This window comes from Copadichromis virginalis, linkage group LG19 (genome assembly GCF_057382275.1).
Source record: "Copadichromis virginalis isolate Kocher_CV1m ecotype Utaka linkage group LG19, C_Virginalis_male_GT1.1, whole genome shotgun sequence".
Classification (NCBI taxonomy): Eukaryota; Metazoa; Chordata; class Actinopteri; order Cichliformes; family Cichlidae; genus Copadichromis; species Copadichromis virginalis.
In genome coordinates, this window is record NC_140636.1 from 21,551,046 (window position 1) to 21,571,949 (window position 20,904).

Consider the following 20,904-nt stretch of genomic DNA (forward strand, 5'->3'; position numbering starts at 1 on the left):
TTTTAAATATAATAGCAGGATGGCTGATTTAAGAACTTCATAAGAGGTAATACAACTTTGCTGTGTTAACTCACAGCGCGTTTAAGCTAGGTTTCATATTTGTCTAAAATCGACTTTTTATTATTTATTTATTTTTCACTCCTAGTTTTAATTTGCTTTTAGTTCCCTGAAATAACCTGTCTCAGTGCCACCCTCCATTGGCGGTTTCTATGTAAAAAAATAAATAAATCTTTGGTTACCCTTGACTACACTACCCATAGTGCACCATGGTATGCGTCCGTTACTGTGATTGGTCCAGGTTGGTTAGAGACGTTGTTGAACTGCAGGTCGGAGAGAAAGAGCAAACAGAGGACCTCGGAGTTGTCAAATGGTTGAACTATGGCTGCGCCTGTTAGCATGTGCTGCCGTCTGTTTGACAGAAACGGCGCTTTGACACGTGTTAGGAAACTGTTTGCACGGCGCGTGAACAGAAGCATCGCGCGGAGCTGTTCCGGTGTTACGCACGAGGAAAATGAACTTGAACTCACAGACTCGACTATAGCTGGTTCCAACTTCAAAACCAGGGCAACACAGGTAAGTCAACCTCCAAAACAGTAACACAAGCCGGGCCTGCAGCTAAGATTGTCCTGTCTGTGTTGAGTCGCAGGCTGAGTGAAACCTTTAAGGAGTAAAGGTGAGAAGCTTATAACCTGAACAGGTTATAAACTGGGCCCAGGAAACACTAAACTAAGGAATTAATATTAAACCAAATGGTTATCCATTATGACAGCGTGGCTGTGATATAAAAGGGGGTCATGGGGTGTATTTTTGGCGTGATTGTGAGAACCAATCAGAGGGGGGAAACAACACCTCACCTGCTTTACGTTTGTCACTGCTTTGTAGTTTTACATACTTGATATCATGTGATAAGATAGATGTGATAGCCAGCATGTTGCAAGTAGGAAAAGAATTGTTATAAACTAATAAAGTTGGTTGAGATTAAAAGTAATTTTTTCTATTTGGATTGAAGTTGTGCTTTAGATGATACAGATTTTGAATCTTTTGGACCGTTTGGAGGCCCAAAGTATAAACAGTTTAAGAGGGTGTTATTGAGATAGTCTACTTCTTTAAAATATTGTTTCTACCTCATACATACATACTCTATCCATGTGCTTGATAATCAGAGATGATTGACAGAGCAAGCATGCTCCTGAATGTCCAGTAGTCAAATAACAGAGTAGCATTCATTGTTCATCTTCTTGCTGTGTCTCTCTGGGTTGCAGGTGTATATTACATCAGTGACTATAATAATTATGATATGGCAATAATAGGGAAAAATTGACTAAAGTGTGCATAAGTGGCTTTTATATGAAGCTTTTTACCTTAAGAAACAATGAAGGGACTTGGGAAGGTCTAAAAAGATCAGTGCAGTTAAATGATCAGCCTGTTGATTAACAGTGTCTCCGGAGCAACTGCTGAGTCACTGGTTTGCTTTTACACTGGTAACTTTTGACATAACCGCAGGTGCTCATGAGTGATGGGCAAAGGTCAGGAGCTGGGACACAGATTTGGCTTCAGCTGACATTATTGTGTCTCTGGCATGATGGGACTCAGAGGGGCTGTTGTGTTTGATTCAAAATAAGACTGCAGTGATGCCAGGGTATATAGTTTGATCGGTGTCTTTTCCTGGTTCTTTTCCTCCCCAGAAGAGGCTCAGGGATGACAGCATACTCCCCTTTTCAGCATTCTTGACTGACAACTTTGGCCGCAGGCACAACTACCTACGAATCTCCCTCACAGAAAAATGCAACTTCCGCTGTGAGTAAATGTTTATTTTCTGTGGATCCTATCAAGAAACCATTGTTACATTCCCAGCCCACTAGTGGAGCAACATTATTAGACCAAGTTAACCATCGTAATTAGTAAACCTTTCACAGAAGTGCACTAAAATGCCCAAATTCTGCTGACCTACTGGAGAAAGAAAAGGTTTTTCTTTCCCGCACAGTAGAGTTTTTGGTTTGTCCCCTCGTTCCCTTTTATTTAGTTGTGTTACTTCAGTATTTATCGTAGTAAAAGAAGGAATTCTCGCTAATGTAGGCTAAAATACATCTTTCATCTTTCTCATTTCTAGGTCAGTACTGCATGCCAGAGGAGGGGGTGAAGCTCACACCGCGGGGCCAGCTGCTATCCACCTCTGAGGTGCTGACCCTGGCTCGCCTCTTCGTCCAAGAGGGGGTGGACAAGATCCGTCTCACTGGAGGGGAGCCGCTCATCAGACCTGATGTGCTCCATATTATCAGTAAGAAACAAGGAGAAAATAGTTTGTGCAGGCTTTTTTTTTTTTTTCAATAATAAAACAACTTGGAAGCTGTTTTGAGTCATTTCACACTTTTTTAACACTTTGGATCAGCTTGTAGCAAACATAAACTTGCTTTCTTCAGTTTACCGTATGACTAAAATGATGTAGTGACACTGTTTTCAGAGGAGCAAGTCAGCTTTGGCAACCAGGCGACCGATGATTCATGTGCTAACTCTGCTGACTTGACTGCAGCTGAAGTGAAGAGAAGCAATTTTGCATGCATGCCTTCAGTTTAAGGGTTTCTGTGGAAGGGGAAATGATTTGTTACACCACAGTTGTGTTTTTGGTCTAATGATGTATTATTGCATCATTTGAATTTTACAGCCTGATTTTAAATTAAACTTTGTAAGTGAAGCCTCTGCAGCAAGAAAAAGCCTGTCGTGAATGAATGAGGGTGTGTGACAGGACTAGTGGGTCAGGTCTTTTTGGAAAGAGGACCATTGATTGCCACTAGCTGTGTGTGAGGCTCATGAGACTTCATGCATAACTTGGATTTGGTTGCACTAGTTATTTCAGGAAGCAAGAGGATCGCTTGAAATAACGGAATATAATTTATTGAAGTGTGGAGTTTGACTAATAAATGATTTGCCGACATTGGTAGGAAGAAATACACAACAGTATTGCTGATGGAGATTAGAGTTGGAGACTCTGATGAGGCACTTTGAGCATCCAGAATAAAGGTGGAGATGAGGAGGAGGCAGAACACATGAATGAGAGTCTGAAACGACTGCACTGAGATTTAAAGCTCAAGGAACAGAGGCTGAATGTCTCACAGGAGGAGCGTGAAAAAGCTGCAGTGAAGCTGGTTGTGTTGTTTTTGTTGGCTCACAGAACCGCTGATGTGGCGTGTACAGTTATAAACAGGATCCACAAAGATCTACTGGTTACAAGTAATGGTAGTTGGCTAGGTTTACTGGATGGATTTAGTTGCATTGTGGTGCTGTGTGTGTTTGTGAGTTCATTCTGCATTATCTTTGCTTAATGTCAAAATGACCAGAGTAACTGTACTAGTTATGGATAATAAAGACTTTAATAACCCATAAATTTATTTAAAGAAGTTTTTTCATTGATAGGCATTCAAGCAAGGAAACATAATTTCCCGGTGGCACAATATGCTGCATAGTAACAGATAAAGATATCCACTTTACATGGCTAAAGATTTTGTTCTGTTATCATGCTGTAATGATTGATTTATGTATGGATAAACTCATCTGCTATATAATATTTCAACCTTAAAGGTAAAAGTTCTCTCATTCTGTCTTGCCTTTCCACTTCTACTCTGCAGCTGAGCTCAGAAAGTTGGAGGGCCTCAAGACTATCGCCATGACAACCAATGGCATGAACTTGGCTCGGCTTTTGCCAAACCTTAAAGACGCCGGATTGGACCTGATCAACATCAGCCTGGATTCATTAGTTCCTGCCAAATTTGAGTTTATTGTCAGACGGAAAGGTATGGAAGCGTCGTCAGTGTATCAATGTCAGCTGTGTGAGACATATGATCAGAACACCAATAGTGTGCGTAGATTGAGGAGGGAAAAAAGCGACATCACGAGGCTGTAGCTGATTGACGCTGTAGTTTAGGAGTGTATAACCACAAAAGTGTCAGATGGTCAGTGAGATATTTTCTAAATCCCTACGTCTTTAGAAAATATGAAGGAGATTGTGATCTGGTGATGGTGGAGGCCATTTGAGTATAATGAACTCATTGTGATGTTTAAGATGCCAGTTTTACATGATTTTAGCTTTGTGACGTGGTGTGTTATCCTGCTGGAAGCAGCGGTCAGAAGATGGGAGATGTTACTGTTACTGTGGTGATAAAGTGATGGGTACTGAGCAACTGTACTCGGACAGGCTGTAGTGTTTAAATAATGCTCATTTGGTGCTAACTGGCCCAAAGTGTGCCCAGATAATTGGCTGATTGACTGACTTCAGATGAAATTAAACATATTTAATATTCTTCATGTGTGGCTAAAAACCCTCACTGTCTTTATGTATGAAACTGTTCCTTTTTTTTTAGTGTTTCCCTAGTTCAGCTTTTTCTTCTAGTGTATGATAGGCATAAATCAGTGTAGTTTTTGTTGTGGGTCCATCCCACAAGCTTAGGGAAGAAGGCTGTAAGCTGTAAACACTGCAGGTGACAGCAGGGCAGAGCTATGGGTGGTTGGCTCGTGAAAGGCAGACACAGATGGACTAACTGAGATTAGGACATGAAGAAGAGCGGAGAAAAGAAAACTGGATTTACAGCACCTGCTTTCTTGTGTTTGTAATAGAAGTTACTGTTGAAATCTTGTTTCTTTTCTTTATTCAGGACAAATTGCAGTTATGCAAACTGTAAATAAAACATAAGCCTCATCCTACATAAAGATCCTGCTTTGATTTAATTGTTTTGAGCAAGTGAAAACAAATAATGACTCTGACCTCGACAGTGTGCTTTTCAAAAGCTTGAGCTGCTGTGGAGGGATTACATGTTTCTATACAAGTGGTTTGTGGTGAATTACGGACATTAAAAGGTGGAGGAGAACAGACAAGGCCGAGCTTTTCGTGTGGAAGCACCACTCATTTCAGAAACCACAAAGCTTAGTTCTGATCTTTGTTTTTGTCGTATGATTCAGTGCATTTTTATTTCTCAAAACCTGCCTCCAATCACACACCATTCTCAACTTTAGTCGTATTTTAATAACATACAAACTTTACTATTATTATTTATTAGTAGCATTACTAATGCACCTAATGTAAAATGTTAATCTTAGTCACATTTCATTTTCTACTTGCCTTTTCCAGGGTTTCACAAAGTAATGGAGGGCGTTGAAAAGGCCATTGAATTGGGCTACAGTCCTGTGAAGGTATTTGTTCATTTTCATTCATTATTAAGTCTCTGTTATGGAAAATATCCCCACTACGATTCAGTGTCTTCCTTTTTGTTACTGTTTAACATTTTTGCAGTTTATATATAAGTATTAAAATGGGTAAGATTTAATTGCAGGACAAGTGTTTCACAGTTGCAGAAATGTAGCAAGTGCAGAGTGCCCAAAAACTCTGAGATAATCAGCTAATATCAGTGAGAGAAAACAATAAAATCATGGTTAGGAAAGGTGAATTCCCTGTGATGACTTTCATATGGTGTTTTTGGATAATGTGTCAGAGTGAAAGCCTGGAACAAGAGAACAACAAGGGGCTGAGGATGGAGCCTTGGGGACCGGCATTTGTACTGATCTAAGATCAATCCTACTGTGGCGCTGAGAAGTCAAACGCACTGAAACCTAAGCAAGTAGAAATGTTGCAAAAGCTGCTCTGCTCTGGATCAAACCACCAAAAATGTTGGTGGTTTGATCCAGTTGGCATGCCAAATATCCGTGGGCAAGATACTTACTCCAATTTGCTCTCCAATGTATCCATCAGAGTATGAATGTGTGTGAATATTTGATATAAAGCACTTATGTAGGAAAAGAACAGAAATAAGTGCTTGTATGAATGGGTTTGAATGAGTGAATGAGGCAAGTCATATAAAACACTTCGTGTGCTTAGTTAGTAGTAGAAAAATGCTGCATATGAATCAGTCCGTTAACCAAAATCAAGCAATGACCACTATTATGAGCAATTCCTTTTACTTGTTCATAATGAGAGACACAAACTGTTTTGCAGAGTGCTTTGGAAGTTGTCAGATTTTAGTTGTAGTTTAATATGTTTCCTCCAGTAGCTTCTCGTAACCTGATTCCCCTTTAGGAAGAGTGTGATTTTTATAAGGCTTCTCTGTTACAGGAGTTTAGGAATGCCAGCATAAAATAACATTATATGTCCATTACCTAGTCTAAAAAATTGTTGTTCTTCATTCTGTTTTGCTAAGCTGTGCGGTTAGCTTGATGCCCCTGACTGCATGTTGATCAAGAAGTGTTGTGGTTCAGCCTTGGGTCAGTGAAGGACCTTCATTTGTAGATCTTTAAGCATCAAATGAGTCACATTAAATCTGCTAGACAGTTAAAATAAAACATGATGCTGTTTTAAACTTTCACGTTATTTATCAACTCTTTAAGAAGGCAAGAAAAAGCTTATGTGGACGGGTCTCCTTTTGAAAAATTTAGACTTTAAAAATATAGTGAATTATTCCAGTCATTAACATCACTGGATGAATTCTCATGTATAGTACATCAAAGTCTTATAAGGCTGTTATTATTGTGTTACATAATTAAATATTGGCCCACACATCTTCAGTAAGTCATTTTCTGTCGGTTGTTACATAACCAGCTTGTTAGGAAAATAATGGCTCAGTAATCAGAGGCCTATTGTTGTTCACTTCTCTTTGTAGATCAACTGCGTGGTCATGCGAGGCCTGAATGAGGATGAGCTGCTTGATTTTGCAGCACTGACAGAGAAGAAGCCTCTGGAGGTGCGCTTTATAGAGTACATGCCCTTCGATGGTAAGTGCTCACACCCCATGAAGAGTTTCAAATGCTCGTGCAAATGTTTTAAACATCCATTGTTTAAACCCACACTTCCTGGTTCGTCTCCTCTCTGCAGGCAACAAGTGGAACTTTAAGAAGATGGTGAGCTACCAGGAGATGCTGGACCGCATCAGGCAGAAGTGGCCCGACCTGGAGAAGCTTCAAGCTGGACAGACAGACACAGCCAAGGTCAGTGTCTCCAACTGTACTAAATTACTTTGGAGATGAAATCCTGACAAAGATGGTTGATTAATTATTATATTTATACTGAAAAATAAAAAGTCATGTTTCTTGTGTTCCTCTGTGCATTTTCTCCGACACATCCGAGTCCCTCTGATCAAATAGACCTGCAGGATTTTTCTATATTTCTGCTTAAAACATCATCAGATTATAACACAAGTCCTAAAAACAAAAAAGAAGACAACCCAATTAAACACATTAAACTAAAACATCCAAGTGAACAAAGTTTCAGGTGTCGGAGTCCAATAAAGAACTTTTTGTCACTGGTTGTAACATTTGAAAGTATATTTCTCACTTTTTTCCCTGTTTTGAAACAGACATTTAAAGTGCCAGGCTTCAAAGGTCAGCTGGGCTTCATCACCTCCATGTCCGACCATTTCTGTCGCTCCTGCAATCGTTTACGCATCACTGCAGACGGCAACCTAAAGGTAAAGCCGATAAAGCTTTAAAGCTGTTCGTGAGGTCTGTTATTGTCCTATGGCACAAATGTTCATGTATGCATGTGTGCAATTATAGATGGGCGGAGCTTGTGGGCGGCAGGTTGTGGAGCAAAAAGGGTGGTTTGTGATTTGTTAATAAGTGACAGAATCTTTTGCTGTTACTTGAGTTTTTCGTAATTTTGATGAGAATCTTATTGCTTTTATACATTTTTCTTCACCTTCATGTATCAGTGTCCCTTTTTCTTCACCATTAAGGTCCTTTGATTCTCCTTCTGGTCATTCCCTTTGTTTTTGAGACAAAACTTTTAACTAATTAGAATCAATTGTAGGCGCTACGGTCAAAGTTCAGCAGAATGTAACTTTGACCACTGTGAACTATGACGACTGCCTGTCTACCCAATAGGAAGATGGCATCTCTTTCTACTGGTAAGGTCCACTACAGGCCATCTCTGCCTTCAGCTGAATATGGCAGAAGGTCTTTTATTGGCCACAGTGAGCTGCAGAGCAAAGTAGAGGAAATGTTTATTATGATGCATTTGAATTCATTAAATTATACAATATTTGTTTGGGTTTGTATCGAGACCAATGTCATAGACTGAGTATTTCTTCACCTCTCACCTCTTTTATATCCCCACGTGTTACATACCACTACAGCATGTCATTGAATTGTGTCTAATCTCTCCCTTAGTCTGTTTTGACCTGCTTTATTTCTGCTCTCTTTCTGTTTTGTCTTCTCTTTCTTCTTCTCTCTTTCCCCTTACCCCAGAACCTGTCACAGCAGCAGATGGCTGCCTCTCCCTGACCCTGTTTAAAAGGAAGTTTTACCTTCCCGTCATCTCAAAAGTGCTTGTTCATAACAGATCACTTGATCGTTGGGATTTTCTCTAAGAATACTGTCGAGTCTTTACCTTACAGAATAAAGCACACTATTGCTGCTGTTAGCTTAATATAAAAAGTGGGTTATTCTCCCACTATCTCTACTGATCTATTATTAAGTTCTTAAGCAATTTTTGATATTAAAGTGAACTTTTTACACAGACTCCAGGGAGCCATTTAGTTAATGTTTGGTGTCTAATCTTGGATTTGGACTGCATTGCATTTGTGAAAACAGCTTTTCACTCTTTCCCGTCCGTCTCCTCTCTCAGGTGTGTTTGTTTGGTAACTCAGAGGTCTCCCTCAGAGATGTCTTACGCTCTGGCGCGTCTGATGAAGAGCTGCTGCAAATTATTGGTGCTGCTGTGGGCCGGAAGAAGAAACAGCATGCAGGTAGAAATCAATACATCATACAATTTTAGGATTATGCGCACAGATTGTTGTAATATTTGTAATTTATCCCTCTTTCTCTCTTCAGGCATGTTCAGTATCTCTCAGATGAAGAACAGGCCTATGATCCTCATTGGTGGGTGACACAGCTGTACGTACAAAGACCTCATTCGTGTTTCTTTAATGTTTTGTATTAGGATTGGAGCAGATCCACATCCATGCACTTTCCTTCTTAAAGATCAGGGAATGTTGAATCAAAAAGTTCAGCTATGGCTGAACTTCACACTGCTGGGCTGCCAACTAGTGTTTTAGAAGTGGTTGCAGCCAAAGTAGTTATGTCAGTATTCTTGACTCATTTATTTTTGTTTTCCAGCAGGTACCACATCTCAGACGTTCCTGCCAAAGCTACAAGACAGCAAGAGGGCTTTCCCCATTAGTTCCCAGCTTAAAAATGACACGTTCCTCTCTCCAGCAACAACTCATCATTTAGGCAGCAGGAAAGTCTTGAATAGAGAGGATTGTTTGTGCCTTTCAGACTCCACTAACTTAACACAGGAAGCCAGTGTTTGCTGCTCTGGAACCTTAATGAGTGGGGGTACCCATGTTAAGATGCATATCAACACAGAAAAACCTAACCACAATGAAGTAGCATCCCTTCCCTCTGCAGAGATTGATAATGATCACATTAGTTGTCACACTAAGACTGAATGTTTCAGAACACGCACAAATGTCACAAGCTATGTTAATGAAGTCTGTCTCAGGAACGCACAAGCCCTGAGTCCTAATGTTCTGACGAGCCACGTGTCCAGGACCCCAGGAGCAGCTGTTTTTTGCACACTGCTGATAGATGCCAAAATAAATCAGAGAAACCACCCTGTTAGATTCTGCCACAGTCAAAATTCCAACAAGGTTGCCAGTTGTAAACAGTCTGAGAGCAACCAGACAACAGATCTCAAAGCTCAGCTGACACATACAGACGCCCAGGGCCGCGCCACCATGGTGGATGTCGGGGGGAAACTTCCCACATGTCGAACAGCCGTAGCCTGCGCCACCGTTAGCTTAGGCCCCACCGCCTTCCGCCTGCTTCGAGATAACCAGCTGGCCAAGGGCGACGCCTTGACTGTGGCGCAGTTGGCTGGCATCATGGCTTCGAAGCAGACCTCCACCCTCATCCCCCTCTGCCACCCTTTACCCTTAGACCACACCTCTGTCACATTTCACCTGGATGAGCTTCTTAATGCCGTCGTCATCACAGCGACATGTCGCACCACGGGCAGGACGGGAGTGGAGATGGAGGCTCTGACCGCTGCTTCTGTAACAGCGCTCACCGTCTATGATATGTGCAAGGCGGTGAGCCATGACATCATCATCACGGATATAAAACTCGTCAGTAAGACAGGCGGTAAAAAGGACTTTCATCGTCATTCAAAACAGGAAGAATGAGATCAAAGACTGCACTATGGTTTTCCACAAATTAAACTTTGTGCCATCAATGAAAAACACATCCTGTTGGGCAGTTATCTCTCCTAGTCTGAATCGTTTTGTCTAATATGTAGTTTACTGAAGTTTTATCAATATTTTCAGTGTCATAATTCCTGCTTTTCCCTCCAGAGGGTGCACAAGTATTACATTTATAGTCCTCCCTGGAGGTTTTTGGAGTGAAGAAGAAACTGATTGCAGATGGCACTGATAATGTGCTTTTAAATTTGAAAGAATTTAATTTATGAAACTTGAAAACTGAACACAAACAAAAGAAGAGAGCAGCAAACGTTTCAGTGCATATTCCAGTCAGTCCCATACTCGCTTGCTCTTTTTCTTAACTTGCTTTTTATTGCAGTGACTAACACTACCACTATGATTGTTTTAACCTTGCTTTTTTTTTTTTTTTTTTTTTAGATAATTAGGATATGAAATTTTAGTTTTGATGTTTTTCTACCTACCTCTGTAGTACACTGCAAACTAGATTTGTACTACATGAAGGTAGAGGATGGTAGTAAAATAAACTTATCAAATGACTGATAACACAAATAACCCGTTACACAGTACGTTAACCCATTATTGCTCAATATGTTGTTAAAGTCTGTGTTCCTGTAACTTCCCTCCACTTGTGTGCTGTCTGTACCAGCCGTTTTCTTTTGTTTTTGAAGATTATTATGATTTTCATTGGTTGCATTAACTGTGCATTCACTTCACATCATCACACATCTTTTTTTTTTTTTCTTTTAAATGAAGTATGGCATGTTTTATGTTCATTTCCCTCTCAGAGAATGGCAGTATTCTCCGGTTATATCATAACGTCCATGCACTGGATATAACAATGACTAATGTGTGGCTTCACATTGTGGTTCCACTCTGGTTACAACACACAGCCTGTTCCATTATGTTTTTTCAGGTTATTAAAGAAACACTAAAAGGGACGATCCTGGTATTTTTGGCCTCGAAGTCTTATAGCTTGTAAAATGAATGCCTTACGACTTATTATAGCAGGTTTATAAGGATAAACTGAAATGAAGGAGTCTTGGTTTTCTGACTGCATAGTTATCAAAGCTCATCTTGTACATGGCTTGGTACCCAATCTGTAGCTAGTCTCTAGCAGTCTTTCTGAAATGTAATTCACCATGCCGTCATTTTATACAACACGTTCTGCTCTGCTCTGAAATAACTCGAGAAATGGGTTGAATATTGGTTCAAACACGCAGATTATGCAGAATGTTTTTACAATTTAAATCCAGCACCAGTAACCAAAGCTGAAACTAAGAACGAAGATCAATCAGGGTAAAAACCAAACATTCATCAGCATCAGCGGTTAAACATGGACCATTTGTTACCTTGAATAATTTCACTTTTTCATAATGAGAGGCACAAACTGGGGTTTGTAGAGTGCTTTGGAAAATGTTTTGGTTGTAGTTTAGTTGCAGTCCAATAGGCTCTCGTAACCTGGCTCCAGTTAAGGAAGATTTGGGCAGGCTGTGACCTGTGCATAAATAAAGTAACATACAAATAACCATTTCTTGGATGGAGCCACTTTATTTCTTCATCACTGGAGCCAAATACTTTCCTCAGGATGATGTAGATGCACAGAGAGTATTCATAAAGCTCACAATTTAGGATTTAAATCATCCATCCATCTTCTTAAGACACTTGACCACTTTATTCCTACATCCCATCAGAAAATTAAGCTCATTGGAACAAGTTAATTTGAAAACCACTGACATTTTTCAGGAATTTGATTTGAATGGCTGCCACTAAACTCAAAATGAATACAAGCATCTCCCCATCCTCCTCATGATCCAAACGCTTGACATAACCAATGAGAGTGAAGGAAAGAAAAAAACAATTTGTTGTAAGGGACAAAAGTTTATTGTAACCCTACAAAAGACACAGGGTGAGAGAAAAAAAACAAAACCGAAACAAAATAAATGAAATCAAACCAAAAGAAAAGCTTCTCGTTCTCATACAAGTGTCAGAACTATCCATCATACACGGACCACAGTTTAATGATTCTGATTTTTAATATAACATTTGTCGTAATGCGTTGTGTACATACAAAATATAGCAAACTAAATAAGGCAAATAAATAGAGGTACAATTTACAGGAAAATGGAACATTCCTCATGTTTTCATCTTTTTTTTAATCTTAACTCAAACATCAACAAACGTGTACAAAATGCTTTTTTTTTTATTTCTCCAACTGTATATCTTTCAGGTGGAGGGTACGTTTTTCTTTTTCTTCCAAACATGAAAATACTGACTCCTCACAATTATACAAGCTCGAAGAACGGGTGCAACTTTTCTCAGGCAGTACAGGCTGTGGTTTAACAGGTGTGTTTCAGTTTGCAAGCAGTTTTCTATGAAAGGAGAAACAATTCACACTCTGTGCACCCATCTTTAGGCATGCAGCTCAACACCATGTAATGACAGAAATGTGGTATTGACATAAAATACCCCACCCACAACCGCCCCCCAATCCCTCTTTTTAATTTTTTTTCTCCAGACTCACCAAACCAGGAGACAGGACCTGCTCTGTACCACAGTCGCCTCTTAGTTTCCCCACAAATCCCATCTCTGCCATTCAACAGACTCTTAAAGTGTTCCAAGCGGCCCAGCCAGATACTCAGCCTCACTTTCCTCCCTTTCCTATAAACACCATCTTTAATTTCTTCTTCTTTTAAATTTTTTATTTTTATTTTGCACCACTCTTTCGTTGCACCCTTCTAGTTTCTTGAGGGACCTCAGCCCTCGCTGCAAATGGAAATGTCCCATCAACAAAGTGCATTGAAACAAGCTACTTATTTCCATCTTTACACTCAAAAAAAAAAAAAGAAATCAAAAATCATCAGCCAGTCAATGGCCAAATAGACATCCAACCATGTAGCAACACAAAGGTTTTAATACTGACAATACCCCTCAGGAAATAGTCTGCACTACAACACGGGTTAAAGCTCTGAATGAAGGGTTTAAAGAATCTGATGAAGTATAACTCAAAAAGGATCAGAGGCTAGAAAACAAAAGGACTAAAATATACACAAGATGCTGGTTTATTGAGACAAAATCAAGTAATATCCTCTTTTAAAATTTTAAAAGTGTCTGAAAGTTTTAAGTGATTTTGGTTCACTGGTTAATCTCTGGGATACAATTTCTGTCTCACGTTATGTTTTTTTTAACCTCACAGTAGCTTCTCTCTGCTTCAGAGGGGAAATGAAGAAAATGAACTAAAAGTGTGGAAGAACTCATATAAAAGGAAGTGAGTGAGTTTAGCTGTGCACAGGTAACACATAACCCCAAACCTTTCTGAGGAAACATTTAAGTGCACCTGCTGAAGTTATTTGGGAGATACTGGGTAGAGCTGTTTTTGACAGGTTGTGAGGTCAGTGAAGTGCACTATAATCGGCCACAAGATGGCGCCATATCCCCACCAAATTCTGTAAGTTTGCTTTGGAAGCCACAAATGCAAACGTGAAAACAGGATCAGAGGCACTTAAAACTGAACGTTTACACAACGAAGAACAGAAAAACTCCAGAAAGGACAAACTGGGGAAGTCGCTGTTAGAAATACAAACATGGTGGGTCGAGACCTCTCTTCTGACTCTGAATGAATGTGATGGTTAACATGTAAATGTATGCTTGATGTTGACTTTACACCCCACGATTAGAGCCGTCTTTGTGTGAACACATTCTGCAGCGAAGCTGAAGCCAAAACCAAACCAACGCAGTGCCCAAAACTGCAATTCCTTTAATGACCACTGGAGGCTTGCTCCAAAAGTGAGTCAATCTCCATAAAACTCCCATGTTAAAATGACCAGCTTAAAGCAAAAATAAACATAGTTTTGGTCTTTTTAGCCACTTTCCTACTTTATAACAATTTTGTTTGTGTAACTCCCCCATTTAAACATTATTAAAGTTAAACATATAATTATTATCAGGTCCGTGGCCTCTTTTACTGACAGATATCTGGCAGGCTTCATCTCCGGAAACTGGAGACATTGATTGGTGTCTGGTTAATTGCATACAGACTATCTGTGCTCCAGTTTTCACAACTAGTTAAATTCTAGTACTTCATCTGTATGTTACTTAGCAGACACAGATAACTGCTAATTAAAGCAAATGTTAGCTAAAAAATTAGCACTCCACCCTCTCATCCAAATATGGTCACTTCTGGTCCAAAAAATAAAAAACAAAACAAAAAAACCCTTAAAAGAACAAAACAAAATCAAAAACAAAAAACAAGCAAAAGAACAAGATGGCTTTATAATGGGACTTCAAAAACCAATGAGTGACATCATAGATGCTACATCCATCTTTTAATACAGTCTATGTGCACTGCTATATATATATTTTTGTTTTCAAAAAGAATCAGATGTTAATACTGATTACACTACAGCCTCACTCCTACTGCTCTAAATACTTCAAATACCTTATAAAAAGGAGGTTGGCTTCCCTTTGTGGGCCTGATTTGACTGACTTGATTGACAAGCTGGAGAAAAAGATGAAAGTACAAATTCTTTTCTATGACATGCTCTGATGTTTTTTTCCTGTGTGTGTCCCACCTACCTTCTTTAAGTGTTTTGTTATACCCTGACATGACAATGAGAGATTCATCACATGGTGCGGTGTGACTCTACCACGGAAAAAGCTGAAAATTTAAAAAAGAAAGCAGAGAGATACTGAATAGAGTGAGAATTTAACCTTACTGCAGTAAAGGAACTGCAGCTTGTGCCTTTAAATGAATTTCATGGCATTCCTTCATTATGTTAGTTACAGATAATCTGACAACATACAGGACGCTGTCATTGGCTTGTGGACTTCTGAGTGTAAAGTTTACAAAAAAGCTGCAGTGCAAACAAGACGTACAGATGTGAAAAGTGTGAGCGATTACCTCTTTTTTTTTTCCTTTTTTTACATAAAGCGCAAAATGTATAGAAATTCACTTCAACGCCAACTTGCAACACCAACAAATAATGCATTGCGTGTACAAAAATCCCAAAACATAAAAAAAGACCTCTTTGCAATTAGCTTGTCTGCATCTAAATATAAATATATATCAATGCCTAATTGCAGTATGTTTTGTATTAATACATTTACATTAGTTTTCTCTTTCCTTTGGCACTGTTAATGCCAGAACGATGTTGGTCAGAGTGAAGGTGAGGCCTGACCCATGTGGCACAGTCATGTTTTAAATCAGGTGGATCAGGCTGAGAAGTTTCCTTGAGAAGAGCTGAGCACATCGGGATAGACACGTCCTTCCTGGAGAATGTTGGTATGAATCTGGATCCTTCTTCACTCCTTCAGAAGCCTACAAATCATTCTGGGACGTGTCGACTCCTTGACTTTCTGTGGTTGAGAAGTCTCTTTTCTGGGGAACACCTGATGGTCGAGGTTATTTTTTAGTTCCCTTCAGCTTCTTTTTTCCCCAAATCTGCCTGGAGACGCTTCATAGTCCTTTTACCAATCCTTTGTCTTTGCCTCGTGACTATATACAGTGTGACTGTCCGATCCCAATGTCCCGTGTGCTTTAAAGCCCAGTAGTTAAATGACAGAGCTTTTTCAGCACCGGAGAGCTTGCAGAGGATGTGTGAATGGGGGAGAAAAGTGAAAAAGACTGGGGTGATAGACAGTGAGAGCCTTGAGCACAGTGTTAAAGGATATGGTCAAATGACATGGGCTAATGTGTCACAGTGGTGTGTCCACTTGTCCATCCTGGTAACATCCAGAACAGACGGAGTGGAAATAGCTTTACAAGACCAATCAGAGGAGAGCGCTGCATCCTTCAACAAGGCTCGGCCGTTCTTGCAAGTCCAATCCAGCTGTTATTTACATCCTCTCCAATGTCAGCGGTCACTGTCCCACAACCTGGACTAAAGGTGTTAAAAGCTCAACGCAATGGCAGATTTAAGGTGGGGTTTTTTTATTCCTGTTCCCCGACCTAGTAGTTAACCTTGGTGACGGTTCTTTCCCGGCCGCCACCCTCCGCCAGCTGATTGACAGAGCGTTTGCGATTTCGCTTGAACTTGTTCAGGTCTTTGTCGAAGACCTCGCCGGAGCGCAAAGCTGAAACCAGGTCGTCAAACTCCCCGCCGACTTCTTCCGTGGTGCCGCTCTTTTTGGCCCGTCGTTCCCGCTCCCGTTGATCCTTAAGCTGGTTAGGAATAGAATACAGAGTTATTGGAAAAAAAAATATTAACTGTCATCACTGCCTCAGGTGTATTCTCTGCTTCTGTGTCTCACCATCGCCTCCATCCGGGCCCTCCGCTCCTCCTCATCCTTGCGTCGCTGCATGTTCTCGAGGTCCTGTCGTGCGTCGGTGAACGACTGCAAGAAGGTGTCGAAGATCCCGAAAAACTCATCCGGCTGCATTCTCCCTTCTTCCTCCCCAAAGTGCTTCAGAGATTTGGCAAACTGCACAAAGCACATATACCGTCATTAATAAACAATTTTAAACACATTGAAACCAAATGCGTCATTATACAGGCTGGACATGAGCATATGAGCCTGCTCTTCAAATTCATCTACTGCCATTCATGCTGGAAATTAACACACACACACACATACACGAGTAAGAAATGACTGCATGATTTGACCACCGTATGTCCACCCAGTTCTGTTCAAGCTGTTCGGTGCTCTGCGCCAGGACAAAGCCTGCGGCCAAACACGCTCTACATTCCCACACTGAGCTTTGTGCTGCAGTACTACAGACCACTACACGCACACACATACACACAGGCCCAGTCACAGTCCTAAAACACAACAAGATACAATCTGTACTGCGCAGAGGCCATGGTTTGAGGCAGATACTAGCAACACATCTGACCAGTTTTGCAAAATAATGTGCGATAGGTTATTTGTGGAAAAATTTGGATTTCATAAAGCGTAACTGTCACACATGTATTTGGTTTAAGACGATAAACAGGCCACACTGAAAGAGTGAAAGTGAGAGTCAGTATTCTTTAAAAGGGTAGCAGCTGTTCATTCTATCATCTGAAAGAAAAAAAAACCCCAAACATTTGGGCACTTTTATAAATTTTGCAAAAATAAAGTTTCAAAATACACTCAGGGTGAGGCTACATTCAAGCACAATCTGCAAAGCGCATTTGAAGCTGGTTTTTTTTGGCCATTTGGTTGGAACAGAACAAGCTGGGTAGTTATTCTTTATTTATCTCCATTGGGAAAATGTAAAACATCCCAAGTGTTAGGAGAAGCAAGTCCTCAAAAGCCACCTGGGGGCTTTTGAGGGTTCATTCTCCTGTGCCCAGGTCAAGGGCACGGGGGAATGAACCCAATGCATTTTTAACATCGGAGAAAAACATGATCTCCTGGAAAAACTCCAAACCCAAACCATGAGTATTTATCCATACTTTGACTTCCTAGATATCGCTAAAGGCACCATGGAAATCTCAGCTGAAGAAAATGCATGTGATTTCTCAAAATCCAGTTCAGCTTAGTTATTAGTGTACTCTCTCATTCGTTAATTAAATTTCAGTTGAACTTTATTTTATTTATACAGCACCAAACCATCTCATGGTGCTTTTTATTGTAAGTACTTGAATGGTGGGAAATGCGGGGAAAAAGAGAAGAGAAAACAAAAACAACAAAGAATGAAATCAAACTATGGGAGCAGGCAAATGTTGAAAATATATGCCATGCTGAAGACAAAGAGAATGAAAAGAGGAGAGTGTGCATCAAGAGGAGCATCCAATAGTCTGAGCCTATAGCAGCATAACTTAAGGATGGTTCAGGGTCATCTGATCCAGCTTCTAATAAAAGTTTCATCACTAAATTAAAGTTTCATCCTCATCACTGCTTTCATATTCATTTTTGTTTCACTCCTTCCTATTCTCACAGAGTCACATTTAAAGTCAAAATTCCCCAGCTTTTACGGTAAATAAAATATATCTCATCTCAGATCACTAACAAAGAATCTTCATATATTTACTCTTTTGGTTGATTTATTTCAATACAATAAACAATAAATGGTACATGTTAAACCCTTTAGGTAAAAACAGCCTCTGTTGTTCTCTTCTGCACTGTGCTATTATCCTCTGTCTCATCTTCAGGGAGAGTTCAGTGACAGTAAACATGACTCTAGTTTATATGAGGTTAGCATCATACTGTAAATGGTCCTCGTGTTGTGATAAAACCATCCTGTCATTATGGTACTAGTCTCCATGGCAACCCCACCGTCATCACTCTCTCTCTCCTAGTAATTATGTGTCTGGTCAAATCTGTTTCCTCTCGTCCCCTTGGGTCTGAGCTAAATGAGTAAACACACACACGCGCGCGCATGCACACACACACACGTACTCCTGCACACACAATAAAATGAAGAATGTGAAGTTACAACACTGTGCAGCTCATTTCACACAACCACTAAAATAAACACAGGCAAGCTCTGTGAGAGAGCCAATTATCTCTTTGCATTCTCTGATTATTTATTGTGCCTTATTTTTATTAATAATAGATTTTAAATTACGACTTTAAAAAAATAAATAATAAAACTGTGTTTGTTGTTCAAAAATACTCTATGAAAACCTATATGACTGATCTGTTTACACATTAGATAAATCATATTTTATCCAACATGAAAACCCTGTACGAGATGATCGGTCCTCCTTTGATGATCAGTGAGCAGCGGTGTGCTTTCATGCTTAGAAAAAGCACCGTAGATGTAATTTTTGCTTTGGAAGATGAGATGTTGATGGAGAAGAACAGAAACAGTTGCTTTGTGTCTTTGTGGATCTAGAGCTAGGGTACCAGGGGAGAAATCATTGTGCTCTATGAGAAAGTTAGGTGAGACTGGGGTATGACATGTATAAGGACAAGTGTATGCTAGGAGTGACAGATGGGTTCAAAGTGGGAATGTGATTACATTGGGGATCTAAGCTCCTTCTTGTTTGCAACAGTGATGGACAGGTTGACAGATGATGTCGGGCAGAAGTCTCTGTAGACTCTGATGTTTGCAGATGACATTATGATCTCTAGTGAGAGTAGGGAGGAGAGTCTGGAGACCAGATTGGACAACATTAGAAATGAGCACATCAGAGAGATACCCTACCCTAAAGGTAGCAGCTGAAAGAAGCAGATGATACAGTTTCACAAAAAGTGATAAATGCTGTCAGTACTCAGCTTTTAGAGGCAATTTATGCACCTTAAAATTAATTAATTAATTACAAAAATAGTCAAAGGAAATCCTAGGGTAAGTACAGTTGCTGAATGGAGGCATTTATTACAGCATGACACACTAAAAGGCCCCAACTGACAGAGAGGAGGATGCACATGCACAGTCAGCCTCACCAAGTCATTTGTCTGGAGGCATTGGCTAATACGAACATAATGCCAAGCAAGCTAAAGAGGCACTTAGAAAGTAAACATTACTTCTGAGAAAAACTCTGGCTACTCAAAAGAGTGCTGGCTCTGACTCAAGCATCCTCCAATGCTTAAACATCAGATACTCCAAAATCCAAGTACTGATCAGCCACAACAACCTGCTGGCCTAAGATCATGTAGGCACCAAAACAGCTCAATGAAACCTAAAGGTTCCCAGTTTAAACTTGTAGCAAGACGATCAGTGTTACATCTTCTGGTGTATTTCCAGATGAGTAAAGGTTCTAGACAACTTTCATTCATTTTGGTATATATGCTTACAATCTGAGCAATGCTTCTGATTTTGAGTCTACCATATCTGCAACCAGTCAGACTCAAAATAATTTAGCAATTGTTTACTTCTTAAAATAGTCAGAGGCTCTAACAGAACTGCAAAGAGCAAAATATGTCTACTAGCTGGTAAGTTAAGCTTAAGCAGACCCTTTAACTTTAACAATAACAACGACAACAACAATAACGGTGGTTAACACTGTTGCCTCACAGCATGAAGGTCCTGAGTTCAATTCCATCATCAGGTCGGGGTCTTTCTGTGTGGAGTTTGTATGTTCTCCCCGTGCCTGGGTTCTCTCTGGGTACTCTGGCTTCCTCCCACAGTCTAAAGACATGCAGTTAGTGGGGATATGTTAATTTGAAACTCTGAATTGCCTGTGGGTGTGAATGTGAGCGCGAATAATTTGTCTGTGTCTATGTGTTAGCCCTGCGACAGACTGGCGACCTGTCCAGGGTGTACCCCTGCCTCTCGCCCTAAGACAGGTGGGATAGGTTACAGCCCCCCCGCGACCCTGAAAAGGATACGCGATAGAGGATTGATGGATAATAATAATAATAATAATGACAACAACAACAGGCAAATGTGAAAAATGCTGTGATGGATTAATTTGATCATGTCTCTACAGGGTGGTCATTATGTGGATCTTTAAAGACTTAATAGACAGAGTTAATAAGTACCTGTAAGATGGCAAAACAGGCACTGTATTAAAACTACAGTTCAGAAAGCGTTGGAGAAGGTTTAGCAGCAGTATAAAGAAAAAACGTCATTTAAAACAAATGGACCCAGACATCCAGGGACTCTGGTTTGGTTGTATGAACAATGAAAGTGACTTGAAAAGCTCTGTTATGAAGGCAGATTGATGACCAGGAACAGTCTGCAATGTTCTTTTTGGTGGCCAAATTCACATTAGTTCTTGAACTTTTTCAACAGGCCACCTTTACCACTATTGCTCATAATTCTTTTAATCTTTTGATTTTTCATTCACTTGGCTTTCTCTCTGACTTTTTTTTGACAAAACATGAAGCTTTGATTCTT

The 20,904-nt window shown here is 40.1% G+C and overlaps 2 protein-coding genes across 12 annotated transcripts in view; one reads left to right on the forward strand and one right to left on the reverse strand.

Moving 5' to 3' along the window:
• The first annotated feature begins 256 nt into the window (after positions 1 to 256).
• On the forward strand, positions 257 to 10,935 carry mocs1 (molybdenum cofactor synthesis 1). Of its 4 annotated transcripts, none has more exons than XM_085441745.1 (11): positions 257 to 573; positions 1,686 to 1,797; positions 2,111 to 2,278; positions 3,624 to 3,788; positions 5,120 to 5,181; positions 6,642 to 6,753; positions 6,854 to 6,966; positions 7,335 to 7,445; positions 8,603 to 8,723; positions 8,809 to 8,871; positions 9,097 to 9,161. In XM_085441745.1, exons 1-10 carry the CDS (start codon positions 379 to 381, stop codon positions 8,862 to 8,864), a joined length of 1,215 nt encoding a protein of 404 aa, XP_085297871.1. In that variant the 5' UTR covers positions 257 to 378; the 3' UTR covers positions 8,865 to 8,871; positions 9,097 to 9,161. The 4 variants fall into 4 exon arrangements, with proteins under 4 accessions (XP_085297871.1, XP_085297870.1, XP_085297868.1 ...); XM_085441744.1 differs by having other exon boundaries at positions 9,094 to 9,157; XM_085441742.1 differs by having other exon boundaries at positions 260 to 573; positions 8,809 to 8,856; positions 9,094 to 10,935.
• A 1,122-nt stretch (positions 10,936 to 12,057) lies between these two features.
• The window catches only part of daam2 (dishevelled associated activator of morphogenesis 2), a 111,167-nt gene continuing 102,320 nt past the window's right edge, over positions 12,058 to 20,904 (reverse strand). For all 8 annotated transcript variants that reach the window (XM_085440748.1, XM_085440745.1, XM_085440747.1 and 5 more), the window contains 2 exons: positions 16,446 to 16,616; positions 12,058 to 16,356 (listed from right to left, as the gene is read on the reverse strand). In XM_085440748.1, coding sequence (XP_085296874.1) covers positions 16,144 to 16,356; positions 16,446 to 16,616 — 384 coding nt within the window. In that variant the 3' untranslated portion in view covers positions 12,058 to 16,143. The remainder of the gene's footprint in view (positions 16,357 to 16,445; positions 16,617 to 20,904) is intronic.

Bases quoted from the DNA above. Each gene is read 5' to 3' on its own strand.
- mocs1 (XM_085441742.1), top strand. From the start codon at position 379: ATGGCTGCGCCTGTTAGCATGTGCTGCCGTCTGTTTGACAGAAACGGC. The intron at 574-1,685 runs GTAAGTCAACCT...TTTCCTCCCCAG, and splicing joins TCAAAACCAGGGCAACACAG to AAGAGGCTCAGGGATGACAG. The intron at 5,182-6,641 runs GTATTTGTTCAT...TTCTCTTTGTAG, and splicing joins TGGGCTACAGTCCTGTGAAG to ATCAACTGCGTGGTCATGCG.